The 22,889-nt window shown below is 31.6% G+C and overlaps 3 protein-coding genes across 3 annotated transcripts; 2 read left to right on the top strand and 1 right to left on the bottom strand.

Moving 5' to 3' along the window:
* The first annotated feature begins 699 nt into the window (after positions 1 to 699).
* On the top strand, positions 700 to 3,573 carry LOC114379104 (transcription factor MYB46-like). Its single transcript, XM_028337669.1, has 3 exons — positions 700 to 1,330; positions 2,353 to 3,170; positions 3,213 to 3,573. The coding sequence occupies exons 1-2, from the start codon at positions 1,044 to 1,046 to the stop codon at positions 3,074 to 3,076; spliced, it is 1,011 nt and encodes a 336-aa protein (XP_028193470.1). The 5' UTR covers positions 700 to 1,043; the 3' UTR covers positions 3,077 to 3,170; positions 3,213 to 3,573.
* Positions 3,574 to 11,399: 7,826 nt separating this feature from the next.
* LOC114379743 (dicarboxylate transporter 1, chloroplastic-like) lies at positions 11,400 to 15,171 on the top strand. Its single transcript, XM_028338432.1, has 3 exons — positions 11,400 to 12,689; positions 13,554 to 13,775; positions 14,439 to 15,171. Exons 1-3 carry the CDS (start codon positions 11,613 to 11,615, stop codon positions 14,799 to 14,801), a joined length of 1,662 nt encoding a protein of 553 aa, XP_028194233.1. The 5' UTR covers positions 11,400 to 11,612; the 3' UTR covers positions 14,802 to 15,171.
* A 1,537-nt stretch (positions 15,172 to 16,708) lies between these two features.
* Positions 16,709 to 20,900, bottom strand: LOC114379835 (serine/threonine-protein kinase BSK5-like). Its single transcript, XM_028338616.1, has 10 exons — positions 20,451 to 20,900; positions 20,135 to 20,358; positions 19,878 to 20,013; positions 19,482 to 19,615; positions 19,301 to 19,406; positions 19,100 to 19,185; positions 18,720 to 18,908; positions 18,400 to 18,564; positions 17,654 to 17,767; positions 16,709 to 17,174 (listed from the first exon to the last, which is right to left on the bottom strand). The coding sequence occupies exons 1-10, from the start codon at positions 20,530 to 20,532 to the stop codon at positions 16,932 to 16,934; spliced, it is 1,479 nt and encodes a 492-aa protein (XP_028194417.1). The 5' UTR covers positions 20,533 to 20,900; the 3' UTR covers positions 16,709 to 16,931.
* Positions 20,901 to 22,889: the final 1,989 nt, after the last annotated feature.

Genomic DNA, 22,889 nt, shown 5'->3' on the forward strand with positions numbered 1-22,889 from the left:
AGAATACTATGGGGTGAGGGGTGGGTTGTTAATACGCATATACTTTCATTTCTTTTTCAAAAAGAGTATCTCAGTACATCTAATGTGTGTTTTCAGCATATTCAAGTCATAAGATGCTAAAATATCCTTCAAAACAAATTAAGTGGGAATATATACATTAATACTTACTTATACGCGTTAATATACTTTTATTTTAAAAAATAATTTAACCAAGTACGTCTAATTTCGAAGAATTTTAATAAATTTTGTGTTATATGACTTATTAACATATTTCTTTTAAAAAATAACAAATTATATATAGAGAAAGATAGAAAAAAGAAAGAGGACAAGAGACCTTCAAATTTCAATCTTAACACTTTTCAGGAATGTTCAAAAGCGTATATAACATATATGTTCGTACACATATTGAGTCTGTTTTACTTCTTTTCGTGTAATAATGAAACTTAGGCATGTGGATCTTATGCACAAAAAATAATTAACAATATATAAACTTTTCTTTTTATAATATCTTCAACAACACGTGTAGGGGTAGAGAGGAAGAGATTATGTGAAGTGGAAGCAAATATCTTTGGCTTGGTTACAAAACAAACTTGTAGCTACAATATTTTTAAAAAAATAAAATAAAATTGGTGCGTATATGTGTGTGTGTCATTCTATGGTTCACGCATGATTATTACCTTGTGAGTGAAGAGAAAATTAGAAAAGAAAAAAAGACAAAGGCCATGGAGTCAAAGACAAGAAGACACCCATCTTTCTCAATCCCTCATGTCCCTCTCCAAACCGTTTTCTACTAGACTCATCAACCAACTCTCTCTCTCTCTCTGGCTCTTCCCTATTTTGTAAGCTAAGCCCAAAACCATCACCATCATTATCATCATCATTCCCACCCTATGAAGCTTCTTTGTTATCTTTCTCTCTCTATAAATGCTTCTCTTATTATCTTACATCAGACCCGTTGTTGGGAGAGGAAAAATTGGCCATCAGTGGAATAATATTTTGAACACTGGGGTCAGGAATCATCAACCTAGCTAGTGTGTACAACAATGAGGAAGCCCGAGGTTTCTGGAAACAACAACAACAACAACAATATTAATAACAAGCTTAGAAAAGGGTTGTGGTCACCTGAAGAAGATGACAAGCTCATGAACTACATGCTAAACAGTGGACAAGGTTGTTGGAGCGATGTAGCCAGAAATGCTGGCCTTCAAAGGTGTGGCAAAAGTTGTCGCCTTCGATGGATCAACTACTTGAGGCCTGATCTTAAACGAGGTGCATTCTCACAACAAGAAGAGGAACTCATCATCCACTTGCATTCCCTTCTCGGAAACAGGTTCACCTAGCCTTCTTTTCTACCTACATATGCATATTCTCTAGCCAAAACTCATCCATTTTGTTACCACATATTTTATTAATTCATGCATCATTAACAATATATATGCCATAATGCATTTAAAACTTAATTCTGTATGATCTTCAATGTTGCACATGTATTATGTATATTTGTAAATCCGAATATACTTATACGGGCGTGTGTACGAATATATCTAGCTCAATTATTTTATAATGCAAATCCATGTAACTAAGCGTATCTGACATCTCTAACATATATGTAACACCCACTAGCTCCTTCTAACTTTAGCCATCGTCCTTATTTGAAAAAGTGAAAGGGAGATAGATGCATGATTAATGTTTGAAAAGAAAACAAAGAACGAGTCTTAATACCATTTCAAAATTCTTTATTTGTTATAGAGCCATCACTAGGTGGGTGGGGTTAATTTAGATGCAATATATGAATAATTTGTGAAGAGCCATCGAATTCCATGTGCCATCATTTACCTATGAAAAAAATGCATGTGTCTCAAGTATATGCAAGAAAGTTCACAGCCACACATACCATGGCCAACTAATACTTATATAGAAATAATAGTTATTTTAAGATATCTTCGTATTTACATTAAGACCGACAAAAACTTCAAGATGGTTTTGTTGAGTCTTTGGATGTCAAAATCTAGTTCTCCTTAGTCTAATATATGGAACAAATAATTCAAAGTTAAAATATATATGCACAGCATGCATTCAATATAATATGCATATATTTATAAGTCTAGGCGGCTCCTTGTAGAGGACAAAAGGACAATTTGAAAACAACATTTATAAGTATTGCGATTCGTCTGTATTTGGACTTCGAGTTGAAGGCACTCCATTATTTGAAACACTTAATAATTAAAAAACTATATATTAGCTTCCATGAAAGCATGCATTCTTTTTTAGCCACACCAACCAAATTAATTCAATTAGTTTGTGCTATGTACTTAGCTGACAAGTATTCAATATTGTGTTTCACTTTTAAAGATGGTCTCAAATAGCGGCGCGCTTACCAGGGAGAACAGACAATGAAATTAAGAATTTTTGGAATTCAACAATAAAGAAAAGACTCAAGAACATGTCATCCAACACCTCACCAAATGGAAGCGAGTCCTCATATGAGCCTAATAACAGAGACCTTAACATGGCAGGGTTTACTACTTCTAATACCCAAGATCAACAACATGCTGATTTTATGCCTATGTTCAATTCATCATCTCAATCACCCTCCATGCATGCCATGGTTCTCAATTCCATAATTGACAGGTTGCCTATGCTAGAGCATGGACTAAACATGCCATGTTCTGGTGGATTCTTCAATAGCACAGGGCCATGCTTCTCATCATCACAAAGTGGAGTTGACAACAAAGGGATTTATTTGGAAAATGGAGGAGTATTTGGGAGTGTAAATATTGGTGCAGAAGGGGATGTGTATGTTCCCCCTCTAGAGAGTGTTAGCACTACTTCTGACCATAACCTGAAAGTGGAGAGCACATGCAACACAGATACTAACAATAGTTACTTTGATGACATAAACAGTATCCTCCTTAATAATTGCAACATTAATAGCAACAATAAGAGAGCTGAAAATAGGGCTGGTGGGGTGGAGAATTTGTTTCAGGAAGAGTTAACCATTGGAGAGTGGGACTTGGAGGAGTTAATGAAAGATGTTTCATCCTTTCCCTTTCTTGATTTTTCAAATATCCAATAAGTTTTCTCTCTTTCCCTTTTTTTAAATCTTCTGATTCTGATGAGGATCCCATTTGGCTGCCAGCTAGCTAGTCATTATCGGAATCAGCACCTCCATATATATATATATATATATATATATATATATATATATATATATATATATATATATACATATCTTATTAGGTACACTTTGTGATCTCCCTAAAAAAACCTTGTAATTTGTATTTTTGCCATTATTCTCCAGGAGGAGCAAATTCACTGATTAACAAGGTACGTAGGTCTGAAATAAAAGTCAATCATGTATATCTGCAGGATTGGTGATCATGTAATTAGTCTTGCAAATTTGTCACCTTGATGACATTGATGAGGTCACTTTGTATCTCGTAAACCAGTGTAGTTATTTACAAGAATCTGTCATACTTGTGAATTAGATGTGAATAGATTGTCAAACATTATATTTCTGTTCAAGTACTATTTGGTGAATAATAATAATACTTCCAGATATATATTGTTACTGAGAGCTGCCTATTGGTATGTCTAAAAAAATTTAGACACTTCATAAACATTCATTATTTTTTGTTTTTCTCTTTTTGTTAAATCATATATATTTCTCTCTTCTATCTTTTTCTTTCTCTGTGATTACTAACATGACAATGCGCATACATCTTTTTTTCCTATTAATTAGTATTAAAAAGTTTGAATGAAATGATAGGAAAAGCAAACAGATATATGATTGATTAAATATTAAATTAAGAAAATAAAATAAAAGTTTGGATTTGACGGAAATGAATGGACAGAATGGTGCGGAATTATTAATCATTTTAGACACTTTTTAGTCAACTAATTAAAATTCGAAATATCCAACATCATCGTTGTTTAAATAATATATACAATAGTACTCTGAGATGTACAAAACAACACTGTAAATAATGATAAGTTTGTATTGCTTCCGCCGGCCAACCCTTAAATTTATTCAAACTGAATGCCATTAAGATCACAATGCTGAATGATTCTGCTCTTAGAATTTTGTAAGCAACAATCAGATTTGCGTTTATAAAATATATATGTCCACCACGGTGATGAATGAATCGTGGTTAATAGATACTTAGTCGAATTAGTTTGTGGGTTTTCATCATATTATATATATGAAAGTTAGTTTGAGCTATATGCTGTTGATTTCAAATAGTAATTATAACTCCAGCTTTGGTTTTCAACTTTTGAAGATAGCTAAATGTAATTGTGATGGGAAATAATCAGTGCAACGAGAAATTTTCTGTTGTGTATCGAATAGCATGATGAAGTGAATTTAAAGCAACTCTAATTGAAATGACAAGTTGGGTTACCGACGGGGAGATAGGGAAGAGAGAGTGCCTTACGATATCATTTCCTATTGGAATACTAACGCACCATGCCATAATAATTATCACGTGTGTTTCACAATTATTTTAACCTAGAAACACTATCAAAATCAATCATTATAACGAACAAAGGCCGGGTACGATAAACGAACCACATTGGTCCTAGATTTTTTTAACCTAACATTAAGAAAAGGAAATTTTAGTTTCTTACGGCAGGGAATATGAAAATAAAAATACTAAACTCTATTTTTTTTCTTTTTCAAATTGAATCTTTTAAGTTTAAAAGACCATATTTTTCATTTCTTAAAGTGCCTATATTAAATTAAGTTTATCATTTATCAGTTTATTATGAGAGATGTCGTATTATATATATGGATGTTGGTCACATCAGTCCAAATTAATTATTTTGGCCAAAAAATAGATGAAAAGATTATTTTAATTTTTAAATTTTAAAAGATTAAATTAAAACTAGAAAGTAAAATAAAAGACCAAACTAAGTGTATTTCATCATGTTTGAGTAGGCTTCCTCGGACAAGACATGAGGTCACCAATCCAAAGCATTCAAGTGCATTATTAATCTTGGCCCTATGTTAACCCCTAGGTTTCAACTTGTCACGCTAAAAATTGTGAATTCTTTGGGGCAGGGGAAAAGGAGTTCTTATACTACGATATTGTGATCCAAATTGGCTCCCAAGTGTTGAGGTTCCTTAGCCTCAACCACGCAGGGCAAAGAGGCTCCCAAGTGAGGAGGTGAAGATCAAAAACCAACTCCAGAAAGTAAACATCCCCTCATGTTCAAGCAGACAAAACAAAAAGACTCCCAAGTGATGAGGTCATGCAAGACACATATAATCCCTCAACATTGACCACGTAGGATAAAGAGGTTTCCAAGTGATGAGAACAAGATCGGAAATCAATCTTGGAGCGATCCAAAAACTATAAACTAAGATCATTATCTCTATGATACTTTTATTCAGTATTGGTCTAAGCCTATCCTTTATGGGATAACTATATATAGAACATACACCCTTTTTAGGTACAATTTTCCATACTAGATGTTGTTATTCTGCTGTAGTCTTATTTAGGCATTGGAGTTTGTGTGTAAAGCTAACAACATCATACAGCTTTAAAACACTAGCTAAAATTTCCATCTCTATTTCAACCTGCTCAAATGTCACAATTTAAATGCATGCTAAAGTGATTTTGTTTGGGATTTGGGACCTGTTACGAGGGTGAAATTTTTGTACTACTCCTAACTCTAATAAAATTATACTCACGTTTTTTATAGTGTAATTATTGCATTAGACATGTGTTAGTGTCGATGTGACGACTCCACACACATTCAATGGCGCTGCTTGTGCAAGATGAGGAATAGTCCGAAAGTGTAAAGTAGCATTAATCATGACCTTTTTTCATTTATTGCTAGATATTAAAGTTGGTAACGTGACATTGTTTTCAAGCAACTTTGGTCTATTATATTAGCACACCCAAAAAAAAAAAAAAACTCGCAATCATGAACCTTCGTCCTCTCTGAATTTGAAGCCAATTGTATCTATTACTAAAAGACAAAAGAAAATGCTAGATGGTTTTCTTAGGAGTAAGAAAATAGAAGAAAAAAATTAATAAAAGAAGTATTTATTATGTAAAAATTAGTACAGTATATTAAACGTTACTGTATCAAAATCTAACATATAAAATAGCTCTGTTGTTTTGAACGAATTATTTCATATAAAAATAACAATGAAAATGTAAGAGTCGATGAGACCCTAATTACCATATATAGGTGAGTGAAAATGCATATAAAATGATTGTTTAAAAACTTGAACAGGTAATTTTGTGCAATTCTTTTGGTACAAACAAAAATTTCCCAATGTGATGAAAATAGAGAGAGATTCTACGTGTGTATAAAATTATGTAACTCTGAAGAAATGTACGAAGGTTGATGTAATCATGAGATAATGGATTCAGCTTACTAATAAAACGATGAATATTGATTTATGTGTTGCTCACAAAAAACAAAACACACCCGTAGTCGTTGTCCACAATGGAGTGGTGGAAACTTCAACACACATTAGAAATTAGAAAGTATGGATGTATGCATTTCGGATTCAATATGCGAACCCGTCTAATTTAACTAAATTTTTGTGGGCAATACATAAATTAAATTGAATGACGTATTTAAAGTTTTACATCCGAACTTAAATTACTCTAGCCTAAACACACTTTATGTCTAAGGTAACATATTATTTATTTTTTGTAGTTTATTTTTAAGATAATATATTATTTTATGAATAATATTGTGAGTATATATTTATAATTTTTTTATTTATCATATAAATAATATAATGTTTTGTGAATATTAATTTTAAAAAAAATATCATTATGTAAAAAATAATATTTTTACTATTTTTGAATTTGAGAATTTATTTTATTTTTTTCCAATACCTAAGGAATGACATTTTTTAATAATTTTTAAATTTAATTGGATTGAGTTAAAAACTAATAAAATTAAATCCAATCCGAACGAGGGTGGTAGAACCCGTTAACAAAAAACTCATGTACTTAGCAGGCACACGCCTTAACCACACGGCCAAAGCGACTTTATTGATAGTATTTGCAGTGTAAAATTATATATAGCTAATGAAACTTTAAACCATTCCATCACCTATGATTTTTCAAACTGAATTCTAACTCCTACAAAGTTTCAAAAGTGGGTTTAGAATTTCAAGAATTTTAGAGTGCATTTAGTTGACGGAAAAAAATTTCATGTATTGTGAATAAAATAATAATATGATATTTTATAATAAAAAATTGATTATTTATCACATTAAATGATCTAAGAAAAATAAAATGATAAGTATAAAAAAAAAAGATACCTTAACTATTTTTCTTATTCAAGAAAGTTAGATTCTCATATTTATATTAAAACAATTTTGTGAAAACATAGCTGAAAATAATTTAATTTTCAGGGAATGTTAATATTCAAAAATAAACCAAACGTGAGAAATAAATACTTTCAACACTACTATATTTTTTGGAGAACTAAAAAATTGTCTTGTATCAACAAGCTCTTAACATAAACTGAAATATTACAACAAACGAAACATTACTGACAAAATTGAGATGGAAACTACGACCATCATAAGCAAGAACTTCTATAAATAATAATAACAATAATAACTTGATTTTCTATTTTTATTAAAAAAAAAAAGAGTACTGTGATTGAAATTGTTATATAATTCAGAAAGGCACACGATTAAATTTTTGCAAATCATCATGACATTTTTTTCTCAAAATAAAAACATAATGGAGTAGAAAGGTCTCTATTAATTTTATAGAAAAGATATAATCGCTAATATACACCTTTTAATTTTTGAGTGGGTGTATGTTAGTAATTCTCATATATATAATATAAATGAATGACTATCCATCTTCAATCTTAAATCATCTTATTAAATATAAAATTATATTTTAATAAAATTTGTTGTATTTTTTTTAGTGAGGAGATATCTAGCAACTATGAAATTAAATAATAAGATTTATTTAAAGAAAAATTATAAATAAAAATAATCAAACCATAAAAAAGTTTAATCTAGTGAAAGTTGATGCCATGGTTAATTTTCGGGTCTTTCACACACATTGAACACATAAAACAGAAAATCATTCTCAACGTGTTAAACCAAGGCCCAATTATTTATTCTAGAAAAAAAAAATATATATATATATATATAGGTACTTGCTTTTTACACTCCCCAAATTTTCTAAATACACTCTCATTCCTCCTTTGTAATCTTAACAGGCTTAGTTTCTTGTGCTTTGTAAGGATATTAAATTCACATTTTATAATTTATAGAAATATTTTTATATTATTTGAATTTAATATATTTTATTTAGATTAAATTTTAATAAATATATGTTAGTAGATATGTCAATAAATATTTAAATATATTTTATATATACAGTTGTTCTAAAAAATTATTATTACTATTGGAATTGTTGTTCGAGATAGGATCTCATTCACTTTAGTGATATCTTACATGTTTTCTTTTGACTTTTTTTTCTTAAAAAAAGTTAATTTAGTTGATTTTTTATTTTATTTTTCATTTGCACACTTGATCTGGGATTAAAAAATTGAATAAAATTGTGTTAATTAAAATTGAATTTAGGGCATTGTTGATTAAATATATTTATTATTATTTATGCATATGTTTATATATTTTACACTCGTAACTAATTGCATAGTTTCAACGTTTTAAATATATCAAAATTAATAAATAAAATATTTTATTTATTATTTTGATAATAGATAATTGGTTATTGTAATTATAAAAATATTCCAAAAATAATAATAAATTAATTAAGGTATTATATAAAATAAAAATGCACATAAGATTTAACGATTTAATTAAACCAAATATATACTCATGGTAAAAAAAATTATACATAACTTTTGTTGGAAAGTAATTAAAACTAAAAAAATAAAAAAGGAGAAAAAATCACAAGTAGAATATAAAAAAATTTATTTGATTTAATTAACCTACAAAAAATGGTAGAATTTATTTTATTAGATAAATTTGTAACTAGATATATTTAATAAATTAATTAATTATCAATCAAACACTATTAACGCATTTAAATATGTCTCATTAAAACAACCAAATCTACTATTAGACAAACACAAACTTGAACAAATCTTCCATTTTTCATCTATAAGGTAAACATGTGTAAATGAAACACAATTGGCAAGAGCTACAAAAGCAAACACAATCCATAAAACAAAACTATCATAATGCAAGAATTTGAGAATCATAACAATAAAGAATCATAAATTGTTGTTTACCTTTAACAATGCCATCAAAGTATGTCCTAAACATAAATAATGAAATTTCATAAATAACATAGAATAAGAGATATCACTTTATATCATTAATGAGAACTAATCATTTTCAATATCAGATATGTTGTCTTAAGCAAATAAAAGGAAAAAAGTCAAAGAAAATGATATGAGACCTTCAATTTTAATATGTTGGTATATACAATCATAGAGAGAATCCCTAATGAAATAAAAACAGAAAAACTGTTCACTGCATTGATCGTAATTATCTTAATTAATTAAAATTAAAATATATTGGACAATCAATTAATTGTATTTTATATTTGTTTAAAATATAAAAATAAATTGTGATGAATTTAAAAATTTTAAATTATAAATAAATATATAATATTCAATAAATATATAAAATGAATTAATGTTTATTTAAATTATTTTATTAGGCAATCAAGTAAAATTATGCAGGTGTATGTTTTATTATGGTAAAATAGCATGTGTGAATTGATTTAAATTTTTCTTATGCAAATTATAAAGACATCTGTTTAACTAAAAATTACTTTTAATAACAATTACTATATTTTAAAAATATACTTGTAATTGGATATTTTTCCCATTTTTACTTGGATCAACAAAAAATATATCATATCAATTTAGATCGTTCTTATATCTTCTATATAAAATTTAAAACAATAAAATAAATATAAAATTTGAATATTTTAATTTATATGGTTTTTATGTATTATAATTAATTTAAGATTCTATTGAAAATAAATAAAATATAATAAAGACAAAATTTACATTAATTAAATTATTTTGAACGAATGAATATGGGTGTCACATGGCATCACTCCATAAAATAAAATCTTCAAAAGGACACACACATTGGAAACTGAGAATGACACAAATATACTCATACTATATATAACCCCCAAAATATCCACAGGTGGCAAGAATAATTATCCAAAATATTGAGACGGACTACGTGATGGTATATATATTCACAAATTTACATAGGGTATGAGTATATATATATATATATATATACATAATTTTCTATGAAAAATAATTATATTTTTTTATGATCAATACTTTTTAAGTTTCTAATGTCTAATAATATCACTATCAAAGAGTGGAAAACTCTATCAGAATTGTAAAAGACTTTTTTATATAAAAAAATTCTTATATGATATTCAATCAAGATTTTTAAATAGTATAAATAAGTCTTATGGTATTCAATTAAAACTTCTAATATTTTGTAAGAAGACAACATAATCCAGTGGTATTAAATTAAGATTTTTTATAACTTATAAAAAGTCTTTTGATATTTAAAAATATATAAATTTTGATGTTTTTAAGAAAGATTTTGATGAAATTCATCAGATTTTTTGATATAAAACATCTATAAAAAAATCTCATTCAAAACCTTGAGATTTTGTTAGATTTTTTCTTTATTTTTTTATTGGTTACTAGACTTTATTTTTTCTCATGACACATACCATCTTCTCTTTTTAATATTTTCAAGATGCGTGTCTCATATATATTTCTCTTATTCTTTTGGAATAAAAAAATGTCAAATATATTCCTTCCTTCTATAGTTTTTCCTTTGTTTTCTAAATTAAATTAGTATTTGTCTTATGTGTTAGGACTAATCATGTTTTCCTTATATCAACTATGTTCATCTTTTAATATATGTTTACTTTTTCATCGCATTTAAACGTGACATTAGATTTATCATGAATAATTATAACAATTAAAAAAATTCAAAAACCAACATATAATTTTAAATCTATTATTCAAATATAAAAGTGAGAATGAGAAAATACTATTAAAAAAATGTTAGTATAAAATGACATAAAGTTATAACCAATATAACTATTAAAAGATTAAAAAAGTTATATTGATTTTACTTTTTTTTATCCAAATATAATCATTTCTTATTATTTTTTCACTCACTCTTATAATTTTAAATGTGTTTTTAAAAGTTTACAAAATTATTTCAAATCTTATAAATTTATAAAATCCTTTAAATTCTTATAAATATTACAAAATCATTTCGAAAGCGTTAACTCACACGCAACACCACGTGTTCATCCACTTCACTTCACCAAAAGCATCAATCCGATGTGTACAATGACCCATTCACATACCGCCACGTGTTAATATCAATAATTTGTGGCGGAGATATCCACATCTCAGACGTCAATCACAAAGCCACCAATTCCTCACCAACAAACGGAGCCGCATATTCCACACCCAATCTCCACCGTCCACTCCAAATCCAACGCCCCACAATCAAATCACATCACATGCTGCCACTCTATTAATCCCCAACACCGCCACCTCACCAGATCCCACTCCCTCCCACCATGGCCTCCGTTGCACTCACCACCACCGCCCTCCCCTCCCTCCGTCTCCGCCGCAACACCACCGCCACACTCAAACCAAACCGCCACGCTTCCATTTCACTCAAACCAAACCTCCACGCTTCAATCTCCTCCTTCCCAAATTTCTCACTCAAAAAACCACACCTAATTTCCACTCGCAAACCCTCCGCTTTAACAGTCAGAGCCTCCGCTGCCTCCATCACCCCGGCGCCGGCTCCGGTACAGCCATGGCAAGGCGCTGCCATAAAACCGCTAATAGCCTCCATCGCGACGGGAGTAATCCTCTGGTTCTCACCGGTTCCCGCCGGCGTGAACCGCAACGCGTGGCAACTACTCGCGATTTTCCTAGGCACAATCGTCGGCATTATAACGCAACCCTTGCCTCTTGGCGCGGTAGCAATATTAGGGTTAGGTGTTTCCGTTCTCACCAAAACCCTACCCTTCGCCGCCGCATTCTCCGGCTTCGGCGATCCCATCCCCTGGCTCATCGCCCTCGCCTTCTTCTTCGCCAAGGGTTTCATCAAAACCGGCCTCGGAAACCGCGTCGCGTACCAATTCGTTAAGCTCTTCGGTAGCTCCTCGCTAGGGTTAGGTTACAGCTTGGTCTTCAGCGAGGCGCTTCTTGCGCCGGCGATTCCCTCGGTGTCGGCGAGGGCGGGGGGGATTTTCCTACCGCTGGTGAAGGCGCTGTGCGTGGCTTGCGGGAGCAACGCCGGCGACGGGACAGAGCACAGGTTGGGGGCGTGGCTCATGCTCACGTGCTTTCAGACCTCCGTGATTACGTCGGCGATGTTCTTGACGGCGATGGCAGCGAATCCGCTGTGCGCGACTCTGACGCAGAATTCCATTAACCAGACGATTGGGTGGTTGGATTGGGCTAAAGCCGCAATTGTGCCTGGCTTGGCGTCGTTGGTGTTGGTGCCGTTGATTTTGTATGTTATATATCCGCCGACACTGAAGAGTAGTCCTGATGCTCCTAAGCTTGCGAAGGAGAAGTTGGAGAAGATGGGGCCCATGACGACCAATGAGAAGATCATGACTGCCACTCTGTTTCTCACGGTAATCAAATCAAATTTAATTTGATTTATTGTTCTGAGTAGTGTTTTGTAGAATGTAACATGTGGGTGTTTTATATATTGTAGCTAGGACAAAATTGAACATAACTTTGCATGAAGTTAAGAGAGTGATGTGTTTTAAAAGTGGTTTTATTAATAGAATAGATGAATCTACTTTGTTGTGTGTGTGGACTGTGGACTAAACACTACACTTAGACGTGCATTGTGCAATAGGGAGAAATTGAATCAACTAATTTGGAGCTATGTTTGTCGAAGGTTTGATAGCATTAACAACTCTGTTATTTGTGATGGGATGAGTCTGTTGATTTGGTTTCTGACAATCTTAGCTTGCCAGTTACTCATAAAGGGCTTGGGATTTCAAATGTAGTTTTCGAAATGTGACTGCACATTAAAGTTCTCTTCTTAAAAAATGCTAATCTAATTGCAGAGTTGGTCCTTGGGAATTCCTTCGGTCACTCACTTCCAAACTTTTTGCTTATTTTATTAGTATTTACTTTTTGAACTTAATGTTAGCTGTATATGATGGCATGCTTTGGTTTCTAATCTGTGCTAGAATTTTCTGTCCTTAGTTTTGTTGAACATTCAGTCTCAGTGCAAGGCTGATCATAGGACATATGTGCATTTGCTTTACAGCCAAGTCAATGGAAATATCAAACATTGGTCATGACTAATCATGCCATTTTTAATTTTGTTTAGTTGTGAGTCCCCTGGTTACTTTCAGCTTCTTATTGGTCTGTGAAAATAATCATTTAGTGGTAGCTGTATTGTTGTATGCCTTGTGTCTTAATAAGGTGAATAGTATGTGGTACTTTAAATGCCTAAGAATCTTTGATTGTTTTGTAACCAGGTGGGACTTTGGGTATTTGGAGGACTTCTTAACATTGATGCTGTATCTGCTGCAATTCTTGGATTATCTGTACTTCTTGTCACTGGGGTTGTAACATGGAAGGAGTGCTTAGCTGAAGGAGTTGCTTGGGATACCCTCACATGGTTTGCTGCCCTCATAGCAATGGCTGGCTACCTGAACAAATATGGTCTCATTTCTTGGTTCAGTCAAACTGTTGTCAAGGTATTTTTTTCCGTTTCCATCTGCTGGCTAATATTCATTTAACATTATGCTTCTCCTGATAATTGATGTTTAACTCTTTTGCCTTTTATCTGTTCTTTGGGGTGAAATTGTGAATGCATGGTTTTTTGTTTTAGAATAAGTTTCATTGTATCATTATCTAATCAAATTGTTCTAGTCGTTTGACCAAACCAACCAAACACAGGAACCTTTTTTGTGTTTTGAAATATGCTGAAGCTAATCAAGCTTTTGTCCAACTGCATATGATTATTGGACATACTTGCCTCTAGTATGTAATGATTGATCAGTTTGCTAGTGTAATCTCTTGGAATAAGGTCTTCATTATGCATCTTGTTTCATTTCTCTGCTTTGTTCATACTTCTGAGTTTTGGAACGTCACCTTCATTGTCAACGCATGATAATTGCCACTGAAGAAATGATCTTCAATGGCAATAATATTTACGTGCATACCTTGTATCATGGGCACCTTTCAGATTTGTGGCATGTATTCACATGCCTGAAAATGCTCAGCAGAGGAGAATTTGCATTGTGCAGCATGCATGTGTTTATAAAATTTTATATTTTGAGAAATTATTTGAATAATTTATGATATTCCTTGATTTTTTTAATGAAATGATTTGCTAATGTCATTATTTATTTATGTAGTTTGTCGGTGGATTGGGTCTATCATGGCAATTATCTTTTGGAATTCTAGTCCTTCTATACTTTTACTCTCATTACTTCTTTGCGAGTGGAGCTGCTCATATTGGTGCCATGTTTACTGCATTTTTGTCTGTGGCCACTGCTCTGGGGACTCCGCCATTCTTTGGAGCCATAGTGCTGTCCTTCCTCTCCAACCTTATGGGTGGCCTTACTCATTATGGAATTGGATCAGCTCCTGTGTTTTTCGGTGCCAACTATGTTCCCCTTGCTAAATGGTGGGGCTATGGATTCCTCATTAGTATTGTTAACATTATAATCTGGCTAGGGCTAGGAGGAGTTTGGTGGAAATTCATTGGCTTGTGGTAAGAGGCCAACTATTTAAATTTGCCTACACAGAATTTCTAATTTAAGATTTTTGTATACATTCATGAATGAATCCTCCTTATTATTATCTCAGCAGTTGAAGCAAACTGCTTTTCTTTTTCCAATTCTTTCTAAAATAATCTTTGGGAGGTTTTGAAGGAGATTTAGGTGGGACATGGATACAGTTGGTCATTTTAGATCCCGGGTAGAATATTTACATTATGAAATGTAAGGACATCCTGCCATTCAGGATATGTTGTAGTTGTATGCCTTGAATGGATTTTTGTTGAGCAAGTGTTGTATTCTTGTGTGGGGTGTCAATATTGTGAATTTTAGATATTGCATTCATATAGCTGAAATTTGCCAGTTATCATAATTGTCTGTCAACAAATGCTCCACACTCTAGTCTTTTTCACTTTGTTTTACTTTGTTCATAACCTTGTCCTCGTTACATGTTTTTATCAATGTTGCGTTGTAAGCCTGTTTCCAATGTTATTCATCTAATTGATTGATTGGTTTTAAAATATTTTATTTTTCTGAACTGTAACGATATTAGTACGAATAATTATTTGTAAAATGAATGACAGATGATTTTTTAAACAAAAAGAATATTTGAGAATTTTTTTAATGCATCAGCATTTTTGTTTTCTGAATATTATTTGAGAACTAAATGAACGGACATAACATTAGACTCAACAGAGTATTTCAAATACGGAAACTAGATGGATGCGGATCCTCTCCAGCAGTATCTTTCGTCTTTGAATGTATCAAACGCATGGAGATAAAAGCCATAAAAAGATTGAATATCACCTTAGACAAAAAACTACCGTGCCTCCCTCTCCCTCCCTGTACTAAGCTTTAGTAAATATTTATTTTATACAGCTAAATTTTTTAATAAATAAATATTTGTTAATATAAAATTTATGATAATAATTTATATTGTATTACAAGATTGTTTTTAAATATTAACAAATTGTTTTAATAAATTATTGAAATAAAAATTAGAAATGAAGGTAAAATAGATAAATTGAAAGACATAAGTAATTTTTTAAAAAAATCAAGTATACAGATAAAGAGAAAAAAGTAATTTAATTAAGATGATTGGAAAAGAAATTTTGAGATAATTATTAAAGTAAATATGAAATTAAAATTAAGAAATATTTATAAGGATTCAAAGTTAAAAAATAAAACTAAATGCTCAATATATAGGATTAGGACACTATAAAATAATATTGGTACACTGATTGATATATATATAACATTTGGATTTAAATACTAAATAACTCCTAAGATAGAACCACCAAAGCATAAATATATGTCCAACACTGTTGGTAGAAAAACGTTTTATGTTGTTTAGCAAGGGAGATTTAATAACCGGAGGGTTATTAAGTCACTCTCCTCTAAATATATAAACCGGAGGGTTAAAGAGCAAAATATCTAGTGTCAACTCCAGGATATTTCCACTCATTAATTTCATTCTTCAAATTTCTAACCACAACTTGTTTAAAGAGTATATAATTTTTTATATTCATATCATGGTAGTATATTGCTTGCTTCTTCGTCCTACGATTCTCTATTCTCTGTTGCTTTTAAATTTGTTCTGAATGATACTAATTTACAACCAAAGCAGCTAATACAAAATTTAAGTGTTGTGCTTTACTGTTTTAGCACAACTCCGGCTTACTTCCCCTTTCAAATAAAAATTGTTGTACATTTTTTTCTCCTCTATATAGCTTATCATTACATGATATCTGCTACAAAATCAAATTAAACGAGTGAATAGATTAATACGTAATGTGATAGTTACTGACAAATTTGGCCTAGTAGTGGTTAAGATATGAAAGATACCGAAATTTACTGTGCTCATGAATTTATCTAGGAAGTATATGACTTAGGTGGGTGGGAATGGCTGACAAGAAATAAGACATCTTTTATAAGGATCTGAGCATTTTGAGATTCACAGCATTGGACCAAAAATACGAGAGAATGCAGGGGGAGGCCATAGCCATCGCAATTAGGAGTCTAAAGCACATATAAAATTACTACATACAGCTAAAAGTGATATATAAAAATTTTGCTTGATCAATGAGGGGAAGTAGAAGAAAGGAAAAAGACTATATACAGTTTCAACTTTCAATTTCTATACTTCCTGGTTTCCAGTGTTGTGCCATCTTTAAGGCTTTCCTGTGCATCATTGTCCATGCCAAGGGTGAAGAGAGCAGCTGCTTGAAGATAGTATGCAGTGGGCCAAGTGGGAGATATTGATTGAGCTTGCATGGCATCTCCAAGTGCTTCTTGTGCCATGTCATTCATCAGGTAGCACAAGCAGCGCCTGGCATACACGGTTGGTGATACCATAGTTCCACCATCGATGAACTCCACACAAAACAAGTATTGTCAAATTCTAATATAAGAAAGCTAGCATGGATAATAATTAACCACTGATCAATCTTCATTTACAATGCATTCTGAGTAATGGTCTAAATCTATGGTCTATGGTATAGGTTAAGTTCAACTGGCTTTCCTAATGTCTATTCTGGACATTTCCCTCTTTCTGCAACTGGCAAGATATATAATAACATTTTAAACTCTGCCCAACCATAATTTCCAAAAGCTTTTAGATGATTCTAAAGTGATAAGCCCCCCTTTATTCTACCAATCCATCATTACTGTTCTAGCAAAAATATTCAACTACTCAAGGCAAAATGTTGGTGGACATGCCAGAAAATACTTCATTAAATTGACAATGGAAAACTTCTTAGTTATTTTGCAGAGCTGAAGGATTGACACCAACTTACGAAGAATTGAAGTTCAGATGTTTGAAAATTTATTCCTAGCATTTCTAGCTGACTTACTTGTGTATAGCAGTCAATGGCCGTGGAGAAGTCTCTAGCATGAAAAGCAGAATCGCCTTGCTTCTTAGAATTTAGAGTTTCTTGTATTTGATTTGTCCACATTTGAAAGGACAGCTGTGATACAATGAAAGGGCACAAATGGATTAATACTATCATTTTACAAGCAAGATCCTGCTCTACTAAGAACTACAAAAAAATTAGTGAAGAACACATTTTTTGCCATACTACAGAATCCCCCCCCCCCCCCCTCCCTCAAGTGATAGTATTGGAAAAGCAGAACCGAAACCCAGAAGATGGCATTCCCTAGAATGAAGAAACGCTAAAGTAAATTGTCATGGATAAGAAAGATTTACAACACAATGTCTTTAGTTGCATATGACCAGTGTTTTTTTAGCAAAAGATTGTGCCTGTCTATATATACCTATATAGACTAATTGCAGATGGTGTCATGTGAGAATTTTTCCACACAATGGAAAAGCATCTGGCAGTTCATTAAACATTGACCTCAAAACAACTGAGCCAATGGGAAGAGACTTAAAGAACAGTTAATTACACTCTGAAAACTGGAACATAGGGTGGTAAACTCAATAGCATTGCACAATGTGTGAGTGGGGGCCAAAACAAGGTTTCCAAACTACTACATCTATCAAGCAGATTTCAAAATCTTATGAAGGCATAAAATAAGCCTCCAACTGCATTCTCTGGATAAAAGTCTAATTGAGGGAGAAGTAGAAATGATGAATTACCTCATTTGCAACATCTTCATCATCCTTGTAGCCTATCTTTTCCAAAATTTCATGTATTGCAGTCAGATCTCTTCTTGAACAAGCATCACCAAAAGGCGTCAACGAAACCGTTTCCTTTGATGATAGACTCCTATCTGGTATGCCCATTAAAACATTTGACGGTACCTGATAAATACCATTAGCTTTAAACCAAATAAATTTCTATGCTTCCGACTGGCTTCACTAACATACACATATCAACCAAGTAAACTTATATCCTTGATTGACTTGTAATAGAAGAACTTGAGACAAAAAGCAAGGAGGGAAGAAGAAGAGCATACTGAAGTTTCTTTCTGAAGAGGGGTTAGAGCAGTCACAAGCAACTTAACATTTGGTCTCTCACGAGGTTCATACTGTAAACAGCGTGAAGCTAATCTCACTAACTCAGTCCCATCATCATTTGAAAAATGACTTTCCAAACATGAGTCCATCAGCAACAGAAAATTTTTGCCTCGTATAAGGTCAAGTGCCTGTGGGATTATCTTACCTATTAGTTTATGATTTTATATACTTATATGACGATATGATCATTTTAAGCCAAACCATGTTTTTGCAAATCTAGTAAAATTCAACTGTAAAGTGCCAACATTGTACAGGTCAAAGATTCACTGAACACAATGCCACCTTAAATTAAAATGAAAGACAATAAATGAGAGTGTACATGACTGGGTGGGATATGCTTTCCACTCAGAAGACCAAGCAATAGGGTGCCAAAACTGTAGACTACACTTTCAGGGGTGATCCTTCCTGCCAAATTTCAAACACACATTAGGGAATTCGATAAACCAGAAAAAGGGGTGTAATTAACAAAAAAAATCCTTTAGTCCCAAGTAAAACAATTATAACAAAAAGGCTATATTACCTGTCCTCAAGTACTCTGGAGGAGTGAAGGCTAAATTTGTACTATAGCTTCTGCCATCCCTACTGTTTTTCATGAGTCCAAAACAAGAGAGTCTAGGGTTGGCTTCCTGTCCACCATTGGTACCAAATAAGTTGACAAAATACAATGAAAGAGGCACAAAACAGGTTAAAAGCTGAAATACCTGATCAAACAAAATTCTATATGCATTAAGATCATGGTACAATGCCCTTTCTTTACTGCTGCAGTATTCCAATGCTTGAGCTAAATACAAGGCCACCCTCAGCCTCATTGCCCATTTCATAGGCTGGGCTTCCCCTATCAGAGGGCAGTTCATTCAAATCACAAAATCAGGAGGGGATTAAACAGAACCAATATTTCACAAACTACATCAATAAACATGGGGACAAAATTGAGAGAGCAAATAACTCAAACTGGACTCTTAATGTAGCTTTTCAAGCAAATCATTCAAAATACAATAGGGGGTTTAACAAAATGACATCAAAATTAGATCTTCTCTCCTGTTGATTGCTGAAGAAAAGTAAAACAGATAAACAAACAAATGGAGAAAAAAACCCACAATGAAAAAGGTGTTTTGAGAGAGTTTCATTGGGCATGAACTCTGCCACAAGCAACCTCTCTTCTCCCTCACAGCAACACCCAACCAAGTTAGCCAATCTTTCACTCCTTAGCTGCCCCACAGCACGTGCCTCATCCTAAAAAGTCCAACCAAACCAAACCAGACACCAAAATCAGACATAAAATTCCACTCACAAACCACACATGCAAGGAAAAGCGAAAAAAAAAAAAGGACACAAAAGCAGAATCAGCACGAACTAGGAATTGTCGAGAATCAGGCCAAGCAGACTTGTTGAAGCGCTTCACAGCAACCAACCTATCATCTTCAAGCATCCCTCTGTAGACAACGTTTGGAGCCTTCTCTCCATGCTCTGAGACAATGTTGTCAGGTGAAAATCCTGAGGTTGCAACTCTTAACTGATCCAAACTGTACTCACTGAACCCTCCCCGAGGATCATTCTCATCCCTCTTCCCATCATCATCTGTACCCAGAAATCAAAAACAAAAATGAAGTTAGCATTCAGATTAAAAATAACACCTTTTTGTTGTTGTGAAGTGGGAAAAGGAAAGTCACCATTATCAGACAAGTTGTGAAGGTTTGACTTGAGGTGGGAAGGCCACCAGCAGAGAGAGAATTTAGAGCAACGAGCTCCCATTGGTGAGAGTGCAATCACACGAGAGAGAAAGAGTTGTCTTGTGTTGTGTGTGAGTGAATGAGACCCTTTTTCTTTCTTTGTGTTCTCTTCTCTTATGAAGGAGGAAAGGTTAGAGAGAAGATTAAAAAAGAGGAATTGAAGAGAAGTATGGCATGGAAGGGATAAAAGAAAGGAGAAAGCGAAATACGGCGGTGTTTGGGAAGAGAGAAAGTGGGTGGGAAAAAATATGGCTTTTTTGGGATCCAAAGGTTTTCTTTTCTCTTTTCTTTGCTCTGCTCTCTGCTGCAGTGAATGATATCAGTCACCTCTTCTCTTCATCATTCCTACTTTCTTCTCGCACCTTTGCACTTCCTTTGCTTTCTCCTTTTTAATTATTGTCACAGTTTAAGGCTTATTTGCTCAGAAAGGTAAACAACAAACTCTTCAGTATACTTTTTTTCAATTACACTCTTTCTTAACATCAGTTAAAAGATTTAAAAAAAATTAAAAAATTAAACTAAAAGATGATTCATATATTATTACTCTATTAAAAATTATAATTTGATTATTATTTTTCTTATTTAATGAATTTCTCTGTTAACATTATGTTTTTTATTAAATAAAATTTCTGTTAACAAAATGTATTAAAAATGTGTTATTAATAATTGTCTTATTTATTTTAGGTGTGAATACAAATATATATAAACACTTATATCACTTGACACATTTTTTTATATAACCATCATAATAATAATCAAACTTAAGTCTTTTTATATTTATTACAACTTTTACCACTAAATTAATCTTAATAAATTCTTAACAATAAGTTATAATAAATATAAGAAGACTAAAGTCTTCACATGTATTACAACTTTCACACTAAATTTAGTTAATTTTAACATAAAGTTGATCCAATTTTTAATTAGTAATTTTACACATGAATCTTAAATATGTAACTGTCATTGGAATATTTAGAATGAGAATTTGTTACTTATAATAGTTTTCTTTGTTTTAATCATAATTATTTTCTCTTAAAGATACCAATAATTCTTATTTAAAATAGAAATGTAATTAATTTTATTATAATTAATTTTGAATTATTGAATGTAATTAAAACAAGTGTTTTAATTAATTTTAATAATGAATTTTATATAAAATGTGTTACGGTAAAAAAAGATTATTATAAATAAAGTAAAATGAAGATTTGATCAATGTTAATTAATGGTATTTGATATACTCAGTACATATCCTTGACATATAATAATTATAATTTTTTATACTAATAATTTTTAATTTAAATCATTTTTTCATGTTAAGTATAAAAAAATTAAATACTTTTATATTTCCAAAATATTAAATGTATTTACTTTTTCTAATATTTTCTTTATAAATTGAAAAAAATATATTAAAATTTAGAAGATAATATAACATTACATTTTTAAGTAAAAGTATTACTACAACTTATATGTAAGACTCTTTTCAAAAGTTGTACTAAAAAAAGGACTGTACCAAAAAAATTCTCGTTAAAAGTCTTTTTTATCCTTTTTTATAAGATTTATTTAAATTGTTTGGTGCATTAATTTTTTCAAACTAAAATACTATTAATGAGCTTATATTTTTTCCAGCCAACTGACAATAAATGCTATGAATTACTACTCCAAACCTAAATATAAACAAATTGGTATAAGAATAAAAACAAGTCATTAAAATTAATATTACTATTAGTTAAAAGATATTTTTAAAATAATATTATTAAATAGGATTAAAGTAATTAAAATTTACTCATATTTGAGTCTCATTACCTTTGGTTCAAAGAATATGACTATCACACGTTAATTAATTAAGTTATGTGAAAAGAATAAAATGACAAGTCTCAATAAATTTAATACTAATAATTAAATTAATCATATATATAAAGGGCAAAGATAGTATAATTGAAGAACAAAAATTTTAATTTGTTAAATATATGACGATATAACTTTCTTAATTTAAAAAAAATATATCTTAAGAGAGTACCCTTCTAATTATTTAACAAATGCAGCGCTTTCTGGGTTCCAAGTTGTAACTAACCAAGCGTGCAGAAATATCTCTTTCCTTGATTTCCAAATCAAAAAATGATAGTAATTTTTTGTTGATTTAATTATAGACATTTTGTGGGGAAATACAAAATAGAAACAAGAAATAAGTCCTTTTGCCATATTGTGCCCGCTTCATAACTTTGTTTTTCATCTATTACTATTATTACTAGTTTGATTTTATCTTTTTATTGTTATCTGCATTGAATAGTCACAATATTAGCGCCCTTATATTCATCTCCTAATTGTGAGTGGACCTACATACACAGAAAATCAATATCAATTAATCCATTAAACATAATC

The sequence above is a fragment of the Glycine soja genome, chromosome 12, assembly GCF_004193775.1.
Source record: "Glycine soja cultivar W05 chromosome 12, ASM419377v2, whole genome shotgun sequence".
Taxonomy (NCBI): Eukaryota; Viridiplantae; Streptophyta; class Magnoliopsida; order Fabales; family Fabaceae; genus Glycine; species Glycine soja.

Excerpts from the sequence above, each read along its gene's own strand:
- LOC114379104 (XM_028337669.1), top strand. The coding sequence starts at position 1,044 with ATGAGGAAGCCCGAGGTTTCTGGAAACAACAACAACAACAACAATATT. Across the intron at positions 1,331-2,352 it reads CATTCCCTTCTCGGAAACAG|ATGGTCTCAAATAGCGGCGC; the intron begins GTTCACCTAGCC and ends TCACTTTTAAAG.
- LOC114379743 (XM_028338432.1), top strand. The coding sequence starts at position 11,613 with ATGGCCTCCGTTGCACTCACCACCACCGCCCTCCCCTCCCTCCGTCTC. Across the intron at positions 12,690-13,553 it reads CTGCCACTCTGTTTCTCACG|GTGGGACTTTGGGTATTTGG; the intron begins GTAATCAAATCA and ends TTTTGTAACCAG. Across the intron at positions 13,776-14,438 it reads TCAGTCAAACTGTTGTCAAG|TTTGTCGGTGGATTGGGTCT; the intron begins GTATTTTTTTCC and ends TTATTTATGTAG.
- LOC114379835 (XM_028338616.1), bottom strand. The coding sequence starts at position 20,532 with ATGGGAGCTCGTTGCTCTAAATTCTCTCTCTGCTGGTGGCCTTCCCAC. Across the intron at positions 19,186-19,300 it reads TCCAGAGTACTTGAGGACAG|GAAGGATCACCCCTGAAAGT; the intron begins GTAATATAGCCT and ends GAAATTTGGCAG. Across the intron at positions 18,565-18,719 it reads CTCTTCAGAAAGAAACTTCA|GTACCGTCAAATGTTTTAAT; the intron begins GTATGCTCTTCT and ends GGTATTTATCAG.